The sequence below is a fragment of the Salarias fasciatus genome, chromosome 18 (assembly GCF_902148845.1).
Source record: "Salarias fasciatus chromosome 18, fSalaFa1.1, whole genome shotgun sequence".
In the NCBI taxonomy this organism is placed as follows: domain Eukaryota; kingdom Metazoa; phylum Chordata; class Actinopteri; order Blenniiformes; family Blenniidae; genus Salarias; species Salarias fasciatus.
The window spans coordinates 4,345,561-4,362,291 of NC_043762.1; the positions used below are offsets into that span (position 1 = coordinate 4,345,561).

At 44.6% G+C, this 16,731-nt stretch overlaps 1 protein-coding gene across 1 annotated transcript; it reads right to left on the minus strand.

The window, feature by feature from the left end:
• Positions 1 to 1,350: 1,350 nt before the first annotated feature.
• On the minus strand, positions 1,351 to 10,516 carry LOC115405669 (vimentin A2-like). The gene is made up of 9 exons (XM_030115312.1): positions 9,988 to 10,516; positions 9,703 to 9,763; positions 4,510 to 4,605; positions 4,158 to 4,322; positions 3,232 to 3,357; positions 2,105 to 2,325; positions 1,983 to 2,026; positions 1,818 to 1,903; positions 1,351 to 1,739 (listed from the first exon to the last, which is right to left on the minus strand). Exons 1-9 carry the CDS (start codon positions 10,509 to 10,511, stop codon positions 1,698 to 1,700), a joined length of 1,365 nt encoding a protein of 454 aa, XP_029971172.1. The 5' UTR covers positions 10,512 to 10,516; the 3' UTR covers positions 1,351 to 1,697.
• Between the last annotated feature and the right edge of the window lie 6,215 nt (positions 10,517 to 16,731).

The following is a 16,731-nucleotide window of genomic DNA, read 5'->3' on the forward strand; positions in this document are numbered from 1 at the left end:
AGTTGGAGCATGGTGCAACACGGAAAGCTGCTCAAAGCCTGGAGAGCAGGTTCAAGCCAGGTTCAGTGGATCCATCATCCGTTTAGTGGACACACTTCTGTTCCAGTCGGCGAGCCGTCATCGCTGTCGGCTAACAAAGGAAGGAGGCCTCAGACCCAGGCTTAACCAAAGAGAAGAGGCACCCAGAGTCCGGTCTCCCCATCAAGGACCACCAGAACAGGAACAAAGCCTCCACTTCAACAAACTCTGTTCTCTGAGACTTCCAGCCTCCTTCAGCCTGGGAAGCAACAAGCAGGACCTTCTTCACTCCGGCCATAAGCATGCTCCTCTGATCCGCCATTTTGATCTGTAGTTCCATTGCTTCATCCTCCATCTTGCCTCACAAACTCCATCTCTCTCTCTCTCCCACGCGCACACACACACACACACACACACACACACACACACACACACACACACACACACATATACAAACACGACATGTATATATAACTAGATAGAATTGTATGTTTATATTTTCTTTATTGTTAAAAAATATAATTTTTGGAATAATTTGTGTCATTAATGTCTCACATTTATTAATGAAATGTCAGCTTCTTCTGTTCGGTTTAACTGTTAAAATTTGGTAATTGCTAATAATTGAATTATTAATCCAAATTCCAGATCAATATTTGAGACCGATGAGTGATCATTGACTTGGCTTCTACTTAGGCATGTGGTGCCCCCGAGGTTATCTGATGAAAATCAGATCCAAGATTTATTAATAATTATCTTTGATAATCAATAATTATTGCTGATAGCCAGATTTACAAAGTTGAAGTCCCAACCCCAGTCTCAGCTCAGGGCTGCTTCATGCTCCTCGAAGTCAAACAGAGGAACCAACAGCAGCGACTGATGTTTTCTCTTCTTTTTTTTAAGCTTTGTAAAATAACCCTGTGGGCTCGTTCTGGATGACCAGTTGTGGTCCACGGTCCGGATGCTGAACAACCCTGCAGTAGAATCTATTGAAATACATTTAATGTCTTAAAACTGTCCTCTATTCAGTCAGCTTTATTCTCTCTGAGTGAGACACTGCACAGCATGATGAAGAGTTACTCTAAGTAATCAGGACTTGTCCTCCATGGTTTAGAAAATCCTGTCATTGCAGGGAAATGTTGATTATAGCTGCTGAAGCCACTGATGTCTGATCAGAGCAGTGTGAGCTTCAGAAGACTCTCATCACATTGTGGGTGTGGAGGAGGAATATCTGAATGAAAATACTGTCTTCCTTTCAGGATAAACTGTCGTCTGCGTTTTGGTTCGACGCTGAGTTGCTCTCCATAAATGAGTGTGTTGTGAAGTATCACACAGTGCTGATTAGATTCCTTATGGTTTATTGCTGCATACAGGAGCTGGTGACATCCTCAGCCTGCAGGTTTCCTGCAGAGTGCATGCTGCATCCATCAAAACACTACTTTGGTTACAAAGAGAGATTCTGGAGGAGCTCAGGGAGGATTTCTACACTGTGCTGGTTTCATTTATGCATCTAAACAAATGTGACAAAGCTAAGGAAGCCCAATACCGTCGGCATCCTCTAACAAGCTCACTAACATGTGAAGGCACTTTTTCAGCTGTTGCTTGTTGTGTTTGCTCTGCTCGCAGCCCCTCGCAGGTGTTTCTTCGTATTGCTTCACTGGCTGTCGGAGACAAAGACGCTCCTACTCCATGTCCTCGTGGTTCTGGGTGGACTCGTTGATCACCTGGATGAAGACGGGGGAAAACATGCTGAAATAAGGTGTGCACCCTCAAAAGAGTGCCAGAGGACTGCAGACGCTCACCTGGCCGTCCCTGGTCTCTATAGTCTTGATGAGAACCTTCTTGGTGGTTGTGGTTTCCACATGGGGCTTGGTATCAATCATTGTTTCTGAAGAGGGAAGATCATCTTATCATTTAACATGACATTAACCAAAACTGATAAATTGCCTTGAAATGTGGACTCAGACCTCTCAGGTTTAGAGATGAGAAGTTTGGCAAAGGGCTGGAGATCCTGCAGGACAGCGAGAGTCCACATGTTAATGAAACGAAAGAGAAACTTGAGTCTGGACGAGCAGCTCTGCCTCTTCACCTGCTCTCCTCTCCTTCCAGCAGCTTCCTGTAGGTGGCGATCTCGATGTCCAGGGCCATCTTGACGTTGAGCAGGTCCTGGTACTCTCGGAGGTGGCGAGCCATCTCGTCCTTCATGTTGTGAATGTCGTCCTCCAGCCGGCTGATGGTGTCCTGGTATCCACTGGTCTCCATGGAAAAGTTCTCCTCCATCTCCTGCATCTGACGCTCTAAAGACTCGTTCTGTGAGGACACAATCAAAAACTCATATTTACACCTGAAAACATGCAAACTGTCTTCTCCTCATCCAGTGCTGATCACTCAGAGGTATGGATGGATGGATGGATGGATGGATGGATGGATGGATGGATGGATGGATGGATGGATGATGAATTCATGGAAGATGAATGGATGAATAGTGGAGGATGGATGGCTGGATGATGGAAGATGGATGGATGGATGGATGGATGGATGATGGCAGATGGATGATGGCAGATGGCTGGATGACAGTAGGTAGATAGATGGATGAATGGATGGATGGCTGGATGATGGATGGATGGATTATGAATTCATGGAAGATGAATGGATGGATAGATGGATGGAAGATGGATGGCTGGATGATGGAAGATAGATGGATGGATGGATAGATGAACGGATGGATGGATTATGATCAGGTTTAGTAAACATCAGTTTGTTTGTTTGTTTGTTTGTTTGTTTGTTTGGGGGCCACAGGCCACATGTTTGACCCCAGTTCAGAGGTCATCATCCTGTCTTTCACTGGTGTATCGTTGGGTTTAATCTTGGTTCTAAGATGATCCGTTGACAGAACTCTTCCTGTCAAGCTGTGTGTCCAAAAGTGTAATAAAAATGACCGGACTTTTGTTGTTGAGGAGACAGAAACAAGAGGAAGCATTTCTGCTGTGTACGTCACATTTTTACTGTCTTTGTTTGGAATCATCAGAACATTAAATCAATGTAAGAGTTACATGAAAATGAAACACTGTCAGTTGTTTGCATTTTTTTTTTGTCTTATAGACAAGAATGATTTCAAAGAGTTTGGAAATGATGGTAGTGGCTCTTTTCTCTGGGTTCTACATGTTTAAAGATCTTCAGTGTGTCTCACACTGTTTTTTTTTTTAATGTACTCACCGTTCCCTTGAGGGCGTCCACCTCGCAGGTGAGCGCCTGCACCTGCCGCCTGTAATCGTTGGCTTCCTGCTTGGCCACTCTCAGAGAGTCGGTGTTTCTGGCTGCGGCTTCGGTCAGGTCAGCAAACTGGAAAGCAGGTGAGGAGGGAAACCACGGCAGCACCAGTCAGTCAGTCAGGCCCTTAAGTCCACTCAGCGCTTCTCAGAAAACACATCATGATTCTCTTTGACCAAAGTGCTGCACAGGCTCTTATAAAAACCAGCATAATAGAAACTGCTTTATTCTTCAACTTATCAATACAATAAGTTACATTCAGATACATTCAATAGATTATAGAAAAGGAAGAGATCTGCTGCTGGTTTGTAGAAGTGTGTGGTTCAGTTTGTTTCTACCAGGCAGCTTCTTGACGCTGAGGATTTTCTTCTTCCTACTACTTTTCGTTCATGTGAAAGTCTGAACTCACCCTGTTGCTCTGATGACTGTGTGGTTTCTGCAGCTACACAAGATTAATGAAAAAAGACCACCAAGAACCCACCGTTTGATGCATTTTATTAAATGAAACTGGCATTACCCCTGTCCTTGCGGTCTCCCCTCCCCCTGCGCCCTGATTGAGTTGATTTGTCTCACGTATCTCCTCATGTCCCACTGTATTTACGACCTCTCCCCTCCTCCTTGCCGCTGACATCCTCATCTCCTGAGTGCTTCTGTGTTTCTGCCCTTCTGGACTGTTGGACTCTGCTGGTGTTGTGACTCTCTGGACCCGTGTGCCTCGGATTAGCCATGAACTGTGTTCCGCTCAGCGTCCTGTGTGAGTCTGTGTTTGGGTTCACCTCAGTCCCAGACGTCAAGGCAGGGCTTCATTAAATGTTACTGTACTGTACTGCGTGTGTGTGTGTGTGTGTGTGTGTGTGTGTGTGTGTGTGTACCTTGGACTTGTACCAGTCCTCGGACTCCTGGATGTTTTTGGAGGCCAGGTTCTCATATTGCAGGCGGACGTCCCGCAGGGCCGCCGTCAGGTCGGGCTTGGCCATGTCCATGTCTACGTGCACGTGCTGCTGCTGCTGGATCTGGCTCTGCAGCTCCAGCATTTCCTGAGTCAGGAGGAAGAAACAGCACAGCTGCTTTCACAGCCTTTCTGGATGATCTCCAGTGAAGTAAAGCCTCCTGCGCAGATTAACATGCTTCGAGTGATTTGGCCCCGTTTCACTGACGCTGCCTTTAAAGGGAACACGGTGCACGCCGACTCTGCTGCCACCGGGACGGAGACAGGAAGCTCACCTCATCGTGTAGCTTTTTCAGAAAGTTGATTTCATCCTGTAGCGACTCGACCTTCCGCTCCAGGTCCAGCCTGGCCAGAGCAGCATTGTCCACATCCTGCACAGAGAACCTTAATGAGTGAGCTGAATCCTGCTGAATGTGTCTGCTGACACAGCTCATTCCCCTGCTGCAGCGAGCCCCGGAACAGTGCTCACGCACACAGATCCCCCGTTGTGCAGGGCCAAGGACGCAGACCGGGCCAGTGAAAGCCTTCTACAGGGGCTCCACACGAGTCACTGCTGAGCTGATGAAGACCAGGACCAAGACGAGGACTGGACAACAGACGCTCCAGAGTGAAAGTCTCATCAGTAATGTCAGGTGTTCAGTGATCCGGTCGAAGATGAGCCAAAAAAAGCTTCACTGTATGTTTTTAATAGAAGTAACTTCTGCTTTATTCGCTGTTTGAGTCAATAGAAAGGCTCAGGTTTAGGGTTTTCCTTATTTTGGAGGATTTTCCATCAGAAGCATGGTTGGAAATAGGATTATGGCAAATATTTCTCAACTTTTTGAATGTTGTAGAAGCATGTAGAACCTAATGGTTCACAAGCATCTCTGCACTAACACAAAGGGAGACATGTACCTGTGTGATCATCATCTCACTGATTTACTGTGCTGTACCTACGTGGTTGGAGACTTCTCCAGATCTTAACTGTCCTCACAGACATGACTCATGCTGCATTCTCCCATCCTGACCTCCTCCATGCGGCGCTTTGTTTCCCAGTTGGCAGACCTGTGGTATTAGAGAACGAGGCAGCTTTGCCCCCGTGCTAATGCCCCAAACAAAGTGCACCATTCAGCCGGGCTCCCAAACAAGCCCGAGGCCGGAGCAGTGACAGCGTGGCTGGCTGATCCGCAGCCAGCTCAGGCTCTGCATTGTTGTCCATCGACCAGCAGTCGGGCCACAAACTTCCTTCCTGTCATTCATGCAGGAATGCTGCCGCTGCCGCGTCCTCACAGCATCCTCTCAAAGGATGCAATTACTGGAAAATCCATGTTTACTCTAACAGTGTGGTCTGCAGTGAAGGTGAGGTGGGCGCTGCTGTCTTTTTGCCTTATTAGTCCAGTGTTTGCCACTTGGGCTCATCATGCACTCAGCCCTCTGGTTTCTGGGAGCTTGGCCCAGGAACCAGACAGCCGGGTCACATGGTGGCTTTCCTGCTCGCTCTGATAATCACATCAGATCCGCCCCGTTGTGTCCCGGCTCATTCACGGTGTCCAGTCGGACTTTAAAAGATCTCCGCTCGCTGCAAGCCTCATTGAACTCTGCAGCCCTCGGTCTGCTCCCGCTCATGTTGTGCCATCAGGACGGGGCATTCCTGTCTGCGTACTTCATGATGAGCATGAGATCACTTGGAGCAGGGGAAGGCCGGTTACACAAGCACCAACTCCGGAGCGACGGAGTTTAATCAGATTTCCTTTGTTTGAGTCCTGAGATAAAGGTAGCTTTGTGTCCGGGTGAGCAGAAACAGCCAGCAGGCTCTGATTTGTCACATTAGTTTCCTCGTGAGTCTAACGAGTCCCAGAATGTCTCCGATTGCCAGAAACACTCTACTGATGAACATCTCATCTCATGTGCCAGTGTACCAGGTACGTGACTTCAATTCCAGATCAATTATTTCTTTAAGCTCCTGTTAAAGGACCCTGGAAAGCAGAGGCGTCAAACATGAGGCCCACAGGCCAGATATGGGCCCAATAGGTCCATGGGGGTCTCAGGATCACAACAAAGGTGGAAAATAAAAGAAAGAACCACTGACTGGAAGTCAACATCCCTGACAGACCGGAGCAAATCATATTCTGTAGGGCTGGAGCGACATGTCGACGTAATCTATGTAATTGACGTAATTGATGTAATCGATCATGTAAATACGTCGACGTCTAATTCATGCGTCGACGCGTTGCTATGGTTACAAGACATCACATGTATGGCGGCTACTCACACACCCGCACACTCAGGAGACCAGTTAGGATGGAGGAATTCACAAAACCAGCCCGAAAAAGGATCTAAATGAGCTCGCCCTCGCTCATCTAAAGCATGGGAATACTTCAAGCGCAGCAGCAAATGTAGTAATGTTGTCATTTGCACTCTGTGCAAAATAGAAATGGCTTACCATTCCAGCACAACAGCTATGATGGAGCACTTGAAACGAAGGCATCCCATCGTTTCTCTGGATGATGACGGCCGAAACATCACTCCAGTTTTAGCTTCCGTTCATTGGCTTCCTATTAGTTTTAGAATCCAATTTAAAATGTTGCTGCTGGTTTTTAAATCTTTGCACAATTTCGCACCTTCTTCTTTAACTGAGCTGATTACGCTGCGTACCCCACAAAGAACCTTGAGGTCCTCCAACCAACTTCTTCTGGACATCCCATGGTCTAATCTAAGAACTAGAGGGGACCGGGCATTTGCTATTGCAGGCCCTGAACTTTGGAATACTCTTCCTATTAACATCAGACATGCTTCCTCTGTTGAGTCTTTTAAATCATTGCTGAAAACCCACTTATTTTCACTGGCTTTCAATTCAAGTTGATTTTAAGGCTTTTGGTATTGTAATTTTATTGTATTACCAGGTTTTGTTTTAGTCTTGTGTTTAATGTGCATTATAGTTGACCTTTTATTATATAATGGTGGTTTAATAATCATGGAAAGCACTTTGGGGCAGTATGTTTCTGTTTTTAAATGTGCTATATAAATAAACTTGAACTTGAACTTGAAAAAAAGTAAGTAACCGTAGCGCTAGCTAAATCCATTCCACGTTTGTGTTGTAAAACCCTCCCTGCGAAATATAGTCTTGTTGCTATAATTCGCTAATCGCTAACCTAGTTAGCTAAGCTAGTTAGCATAGCGAATACTAACGGAGCTATGTAGTGAACACTAACGGAGCCACGCAATATCCATATTGCAAAATATGAGCTAGAAAGCTAACAACACGCAGTTCAACCCATGAGTTCATCACATATAGGCTAGTTATCCACGGTAAAACCATTTAAATTTGTTAGCTAATCATACAGAACTGAGGTGGAGTTGAGACTAGCTAGCTAGCTTTAAGTCCCACTACCATAGCTGTTCTAATGTGCACTGACTTGTGTGTTTTCTAGGATAAAGCAAACAAGTGTCGAGACGTAGGTCTTGAAAGGGAACACGGATCCATGCACTCCACAAAAGGCAGCCAAGCTGTCCCAAAGCATCCTAACAGTAAGCACATAGGAACTACAGCTCATTTTAGTTGAAACAGTGGTCTCTAAATTAAATTATTACAATTTAGTTCGTAGTTGTTGTAATAGTAGCAGGTCTGTTTTATTGTGTCCAAATTTGGATTATCCAATAATTCTTATTTAAGTTTCTTGAATTGTCATCAACCTTTGGTTCTACATCACCGGTGCTGTTATTGATATTTGTCATTGTCTTACAGATGATTATCAAAGACATGAGGCCTGTGGCTATTGTGGAAGGTGAAGGCTTCCGTGAAATTATGCAAGAATTCCAACCAGGCTACACAATTTCCTCTAGGCGCCACTTCACAGATCTGATGAAGTAGAGATATGAGGCTACTCTTGAGAGTGTGAAGAGCAAAATAAAGAATGTTTCATCAAAAATCACACTCACCACCAATGCCTGGACAAGTATTTAGAGTGTTTAGAAAGTTATTTTAATTAAAAATTAACTGAATTGTTGGCTCACATTTTGGAATTTTTCATCAGAAATATTTGATGTTTTTGTGCATTTATCTGATGTTTGTCACAGTCTGTGAGAACTTTTTTTTGAGTTTTTGATATTTGATTCATTGCACAGTGCTTTTGTGTTTCATTTTGCCATAGCCAGTTTTTTATTTTATTTTTTATTTTTTGTAAATGAGAATTTATTTTATATATATTTTATTCTATGTAGAATTGGATTTTTGCCGTACGCCTTTATTGATATTCTAAGAATACAACATTTTATAAAATATTTGAAAATGTTTTTGATATTTATTTGTGGAACATTAAGAAGGAAATAAGCTATTATTAATCGAGAAATTGAAAAATAATCGTTAGATCAATCATAAAATTAGTCAATAGATTAACAAAAAAATCATTAATCGATTTACAAAAAAATAATTTGGTACAGCTCTAATATTCTGTAAGGGGTTTCAATAAGTTTGAAATTTATTTAAAGGTGCCTTAAGGAGTTTGCACGTTTTATGCGAAACAGCGGCCCCTGCAGGCCTTGGGCGTAATGAAGCTTAGTGAAAAACTCGTCGCTGTGGCTGGAGTGCACGGAAGAGGGGAACTCCGTCTTCGCTCGTTTAGAAGCGCTCAAGTAAGATTTAAGTTTCTTTTACCTGGTGGAGTCTGTGTGGAGCTGTGGCAGTGCTAGAAGCCAGTCTTTTCTTACTTTCTGGAAGCTCCTGCTCAGTTGTTGCTCACTAAGCATCTGGCGGAGTAATGGCGGACAAAACGAAACTTATCCAGCCGGAGCGCGCATTACGTCATTCCTCTCAAATTCTCCCCCAAAAAAACGCTGGTGCCAGACCGGCACTGCAACTTTCAAGTGACAATTTAGCGCTGTTAGAGATACTTGTAATGAATATGTCAGGGCACATTGTACACATCATTAAAAATGTGTAACATATTTATGGTGGAAAATAAGTATTTTTAAGGTTGTAAAACTCCTTAATGCACCTTTAATATCATTTTTTGGAAATATTCTTCTCATTGCTCTTTTCTCTCTGTATTGTTGTGTTTTAACAGAAGTGACCTTTGGACTCTGATTGTATTGATGTTGTGAGCACTCAGTTACAATGTTGAAAACCCCCTAATAATACTAATATCAATATTACTACTAATAATAATAATGCTAATAATACTTGGCTGTGAGTCTGAAGAAACTCACATCGGCAGAGTGAATTTCATTTAGTCTTTTCATTTAATTTATTTTAGGATGTTTTTTTTTTCTCTGTCTCTCTGAACCCCAGCTGAAGTTGCTGAGCTGGACTGAACGTTCAGTAATAGCATGATAGACCGCATGTTGATTTAATGATTTTAAAACGCAGCAGACTGGGTGTTTCCCTCACTCAATGTGTTCTCACATTTTACTGGAGGTTTGAGTGTTTTCACTGCTGTGGCTCTCCGGTGAGTGTGTGGAAACTGTTGAGGAGTGTGGGGGAGGATGTGTACCTGTCTGAAGCTCTGCATGTTTGCTTCAGCATCCTCCCGCTGGGAAATTTCATCCTGCAGCCTGAAAGACACACACACACACACACACACACACTTGGATCAGAGACTGTACCTGAAAACAGCTGAGCTGTCTTTTCCTGTCGCTCTGCTTCACTCAGAGCGGGACATGAACGGAAGGGCTGCTCAGTGGCTGTGTGTGGCTGACATGCTTTACAGTGAACTGGATGTGACTCAGAGGTCTGCATGCGCAAAAAAGACGCGCGGCGGTGCCACGCCTCCCCCTACTTCTCCCGCAGCTTGTCGATGTCGTCCGCCAGGTTGTCCCGGTGCACCTCCACCCGGGCCTTCTCGTTGGTGAGCTGGTCCACCTGGCGCCGCAGCTCGCGCATCTCGTCCTCGTACAGATCCCCGACGCGGGTCGTGCCTTTGCCCCGCAGCTGCTCCAGCTCGGCCAGCAGGATCTTGTTCTGCTGCTCCAGGAAGCGCACCTTCTCGATGTAGCTGGCGAAGCGGTCGTTGAGCGACTGCATCTGCGCCTTCTCGTTGGTGCGGTTCGTGATGAACTCGCTGTTTATGGCGTCGGACAGGGAGAAGTCCAGGTTCTCCGAGGCCAGCCGGGGCATGGCCGCGCTGCTGCGGAGCCGCTGCGTCCTCAGCGCGTACACGGCGGGGCCGGAGGACAGCTGGTAGGACGCGCGGGCGCGCACCGGGCTGGAGTACTGGCGGCTGGAGTAGCTGGTCCTGGCCGCCGCGCGCTCCCCGCCGAACATCTTCTTGTAGGAGGAGTGAGGAGTAGATCTGTAGGCCATCGTCTGCTGGGACTGCCGGGACTTACCGGGACTGCCGGGACTTACCGGGACTACCGGGACTCTGAGCTCAGAGGAAAGTGCGCTCCGGACTGCACAGCATCAGCAGAGGGTTCCCTCATTTATAGACTCCTCCTAATGCAAATACCCCAGTGACGCAGTCCCACACACACACACACACACACACACACACACACACACACACACACACACACACACACACAAGCAGAAATTTCCCTTCAGAATGAGAAATAATAAAGAAAGATTAAAGCCGCAAGCGGCGTTGGACGGGTCCTCGCCCTCTGGCAAGGTGGCCCCACTGAGGCCGTCCTTGTACATTGATGACTGAAGTCCATGTCACTGGGAACCTTGCTCCTCCATAGACTTCCAGCACCCTCTCACCCACTAACATGGAGTTGTTAGCATCTCCTATCCGCTGACATAGAGTTGTTAGCATCTCTCATCCGCTGGCATGTAACTGTTAGCATCTCCCATCCACTCACATGTAGCTGTTAGCATCTCCCATCCGCTAACATGTAGCTGTTAGCATCTCCCATCCACTAACATGTAGCTGTTAGCATCTCCTATCCACTCACATGTAGCTGTTAATATCTTCCATCCGCTAACATGTAGCTGTTAGCATTTCCCATCCGCTAACATGTAGCTGTTAGCATCTCCATCCGCTAACATGTAGCTGTTAGCATCTCCCATCCACTAACATGTAGCTGTTAGCATCTCCAATCCACTATCATGTAGCTGTTAGCATCTCCCATCCGCTAACCTGTAGCTGTTAGCATCTCCAATCCACTATCATGTAGCTGTTAGCATCTCCCATCCGCTAACCTGTAGCTGTTAGCATCTCCTATTCACTGACATGGAGTTTTTAGCATGTCCCACCCACTAACATGTAGCTGTTAGCATCTCCTATCCACTGACATGGAGTTTTTAGCATGTCCCACCCACTAACATGTAGCTGTTAGCATCTCTTATCCACGAACATGGAGTTGTTAGCATCTCCCATCCATTAACATGTAGATATTAGCATCTGTCATACACAAACATGAAGGTGTTAGCATCTCTCATCCACTAACATTTAGCTGTTAGCACTGAAGTTTAGGTAATCGGGAACCTTGTCAGTACATAAACATTTATTTTCATGACTTGACCTCATTTTCTGTTGTAAATTTGCTTTTAATTTGAAGGAATTTTGGGCTTTTATTTTGGAAAGGTAGTACACGCTGTCATAATCACCGGCTAACACATCGTACTCCATAAACATCCATTTTCATGACTGTACTTCATTTTCTGTTGTGAATGGGCCTTTCTTTTGCAGGAATTCTTTGCTTTTATTTTGGAAAGGTAGTACATGCAACTCCGGTTTTTTTGACACCTGGACCTTATTTATAGGTGTGTGCCTGCTCATATACTCACTCACACAGACACCGTGCAGCTTGGAGTCCTTCAGAAGTTATTTAGATCCAACCGATTCAGCGGGGGCCACGGCAATGGAGCTGCAGTGCGGGAAGCTCCATTGCTGTGGCCCCCGCTGAATCGGTTGGATCTGAATAACTTCTGAAGGACTCCGACAGTGACTCCTTACACCGCTGAAACTCTGAAAGAAGGATGAATTTGTTGTAAACAAGCTTGAATACTATGTTTTAGGCCTTCAGAGACCTATATGACATGACTGAAAAATAGCATCATATGTACCCTTTAATGACAGCTGCTGTCAACTGCACTGCATGCCCATATATGGTCAGTAGTGGACTTCCTGTTGGATTTAGGTTATTGGTGTCAATGGGTGATTTTTAGATCTCGATGAGATGAACACAAGAGCAATTGGTTTTATCTCTCTACGACATTCCCACGGGCTGTAGCGGCCATTTTTTCCAAAAATGTGACTTTTATTTTGAAGGGCTGATAAAATCCACACCGTGTGACTTTTGACAAAGTTTGAAACATCGTTTGTAGAGAAGCTTCTCCTCTTTCAAGCCGCATTACTTTGACGTCTCTACGACAAACGGTCTCGGACAAGATAATTTTTAAATGAGGAGTGATATTTACTTTGAAAGGGAAATAGCGGACTTCCTGTAGGATTTAGGTAATGCATGTCAATGGATGATTTTTACATCTTGATAAGACAAACATATGAGAAATTGGTTTGATCTCTCTACGACATTCCTACGGGCAGTAGCGACCGCTTTATTAAAAATGTGACTTTTATTTTTAAAGGGAAATAACGGACTTCCTGTTGGATTTTGGTTTTCGGTGTCAATTGGTCATTTATAGATCTCTGTGAGACTAACGCATGACCATTGGTTTTATCTCTCTGCGGCTTTTCTTTGGGCCGTAGCGACCATTGTAGTGTTTGAAGTGGATTTTAAGACTTTTAGCTTTAAGGGTTAACAGCATCCACACCATGAGACTTTTGAAAAAGTTTTTAACAATATTGGAAGAGAAACTTGTCCTCTATTATTTCACGCCACTCTGATGTCTCTACGACAAACGGTCTCGGAGCAGATAATTTTTAAATGAGGAGTGATTTTTTACTTTGAAAGGGAAATAGCGGACTTCCTGTTGGATTTAGGTCTTTTTTGTCAATGAGAGATTTGTAGACGTCGACGAGCCGAATGTGTGAATAATTGGTTTGATCTCTCTACAACATTCCTATTGGCCATAGCGACCCTTTTTGCAAAAATGTGAGTTTTATTTTGAAGGGCTAATAAAATGTAAACCGTGTGACTATTGAAAAAGTTGTTTACACCTCTTGTAGAGACACTTCTTCTCTATCAGAGCGCACTACTCTGACATCTCTACAATAAATGGTGTTGTAAAACAGCTGCGTGAAGCTTTTACTTTGAAAGGTAATTGGCGGACTTCCTGTTAGATTTAGGCCAAGGGTGTCAATGGATGATTTTTAGATCTTAATGAGTTGAACATGTCAGCAATTGGTTTTATCTCTCTACGACATTCCTACTTGACAGGGGTGCAGAATTTACTGTGTCTCGGTTGTGCTAGTTGAAGGTGCTAGTTTGTAGGTGGCGCTAGAGAGCAGATGGGGTTAATTTTGTTATTTTATAAAATTTTTCGCGAGTCTGGATCTGCCTGCCAAATTTGGTGAGTTTTCGTGCATGTTTAGGGGGTCAAAATTGCGTTGAAAGACGCCAGGAGTATAATAATAATAATAAGAAGAAAAAACGAACGAAGAACAATAGAGTCCTTGCCCTCCGGGCAAGGTGGCCTCAGTTGAGGCCACCTCGCCCTCGGGCTCGGACCCTAAAAACAACCTCTGAGCCTGCAGTGAACCAGAATAAACACACACTGTCAGTCCTCAGTGAAGAGAGAAGACCTCCCACTCACATCTCTACTGTTTACAATCATATAAAGACAGACTCAGGACTCTTCACACACTTCTTGGGTGGACCAGTGCATGGTAGAACCTGGCAGGTCCTGCTGGGAAATACAAGTTATTACAATAAACACTGAGAAGAGAAACTGACTCATTACTGAATCTCGAGTTCAACGATCCTTTAGTCACATGAGAACACTGTTAGCTTTATTTATGAATGATGTTTTATCTGATGCTGTTTTCATAAAACTCCTGCTGGAGGACTACCTCATTAATCTCCAGATTACAGAGCATCTTCCTCTAAAATAAAGATTATAGAGCATCGTCCTTTGGACCTTCAGCTTTCCAGAGAACAGTCAGGTAAACTGGACCAATGAGATGTGAAGTTTTGATGTGTTCTGTTTTCTTCATTTTGAGACACTGCAGGCGTGTTCTCCATTGTTTTGAATGAACTTTATTTCTGGATTCTACTCCTGAGAGCAGTAGTGTGTGGTTTGGCGGGTGTATGTGGGTGTTGTAGCAGAGCATGCAGCACCAGCTTCACATTGTTAATGAGGGCTGCAGGTCTGATGAGCTCACACACTAATCCTCAGAGAGGACGGCGTGGGCTCAAATGACAGTCACTCACTGCTGGAAGGGTGTGTTTTCCTCTAACTTCAGTTTACTGTCTGTCCTCTGGTCCATTGAGCTGACAGGTAAAAATATCCTCCGGATGAGAGAAGCTGACTGCTGCAGTGCTGCTGATTCTGATGCAGAGCAGAGCTGAGGCAGCCATACTGAACACCTCCTCTCCACCTCCTGTTTACCTCCTGTTTACTTTCTGTTTACCTTCAGATTACCTCCTGTTTACCTCCTGCTTACCTTCAGATTACCTCCTGTTTACCTCCTGTTTACCTTCAGATTACCTCCTGTTTACCTCCTGTTTACCTCCTGTCTACCTTCAGATTACCTCCTGTTTACCTCCTGTCTACCTTCAGATTACCTCCTGTTTACCTCCTGTTTACCTTCAGATTACATCCTGTTTACCTCCTGTTTACCTTCAGATTACCTCCTGTTTACCTCCTGTCTACCTTCAGATTACCTCCTGTTTACCTCCTGTTTACCTTCAGATTACATCCTGTTTACCTCCTGTTTACCTTCAGATTACCTCCTGTTTACCTCCTGTTTACCTCCTGTCTACCTTCAGATTACCTCCTGTTTACCTCCTGTCTACCTTCAGATTACCTCCTGTTTACCTCCTGTCTACCTTCAGATTACCTCCTGTTTACCTCCTGTTTACCTCCTGTTTACCTCCTGTTTACCTTCAGATTACATCCTGTTTACCTCCTGTTTACCTTTGGATTACCTCCTGTTTACCTCCTGCTTACCTTCAGATTACCTCCTGTTTACCTCCTGTCTACCTTCAGATTACCTCCTGTTTACCTCCTGTTTACCTTCAGATTACCTCCTGTTTACCTCCTGTTTACCTTCAGATTACCTCCTGTTTACCTCCTGTTTACCTTCAGTTTACCTCCTGTTTACCTCCTGTTTACCTTCAGATTACCTCCTGTTTAACTCCTGTTTACCTTCGGATTACCTCCTGTTTACCTCCTGTTTACCTTCAGATTACCTCCTGTTTAACTCCTGTTTACCTTCAGATTACCTCCTGTTTACCTCCTGTTTACCTTCGGATTACCTCCTGTTTACCTCCTGTTTACCTTCAGATTACCTCCTGTTTAACTCCTGTTTACCTTCGGATTACCTCCTGTTTACCTCCTGTTTACCTTCAGCTTACCTCCTGTTTACCTCCTGTTTACCTTCGGATTACCTCCTGTTTACCTCCTGTTTACCTTCGGATTACCTCCTGTTTACCTCCTGTTTACCTTCGGATTACCTCCTGTTTACCTCCTGTTTACTTTCTGTTTCCCTCCTCTCCACCTCCTGTTTACCTCCTCCTTTCATTGCCTTCAGACCTCCTCGTCCACCCCTGTGCTCCTCCTGGGTGACAGTGAAGAGGTGAAGAGGCTGATGGGGTATTGGGGTGATGGAGGTGAGGGTGAGTGTGATGGGAGTGATGGAGGACACGAAGGTGAAGGTGATGGATGTGATCCAGGTGAGGACGTTGGGGTGATGGGTCGATGGTGAGGGGGTTGTTTGGGGTGTTAGGGGAGAGGGTGAAGAATATCTGAAGGACTCCAGAGGCCTGTTGCACAAAACCAAGATCAGGGATTAAGCCGGGATATCTTGGTTATCCTGGATGAACTAATCTATCATCCAGATGCACAAAAGTGGGATAGAGCAACATGAGAGATGTTTTGACATAAATTAACACGGAGATTTATTCTGTGGAGCTAGTCTGCTCCAGACCAGGACGAGGTCCAGGAATTAATCAGTCTCATCCTTTTCTCATCTTTTTTCAGTCAGAAGTCCCACAAATGGAAACTAATATTTATTCTCCTGCTCACTACCCACTGTCAGGATTTAAACATTGTGATCAATAAGGTAAACAACAAAATACCACACTGGACTTTGGAAAAGAACTTTTGATTTGGATTATTACTTGGAAGACCAATGAACCTTTTTGGACTATTGTGATCAATAATTTAATTAGACACATGATGAGTTTGGATTATTTGCAATCATTAGATAAGAGTTATCCATAGACTAGGTACTGTATAAAGGCATATTCCCTATGAGTTCAAATTAAAGTCAAAGAGTAACATGACGTTCCTTAATCAAATAATCAACCAGAGCAGTAAACCATCAGTTCCTTTAACTGAAGTTACACAGTCACATCCCTGATGGGGGGGTCTAGTGGGTCTGTTGTCCTGGGTCCAGGGTGGGGGTGGGGGGGTACTGGGTTAGCCAAAGAACACCAGGAAATATTCTTTTTTT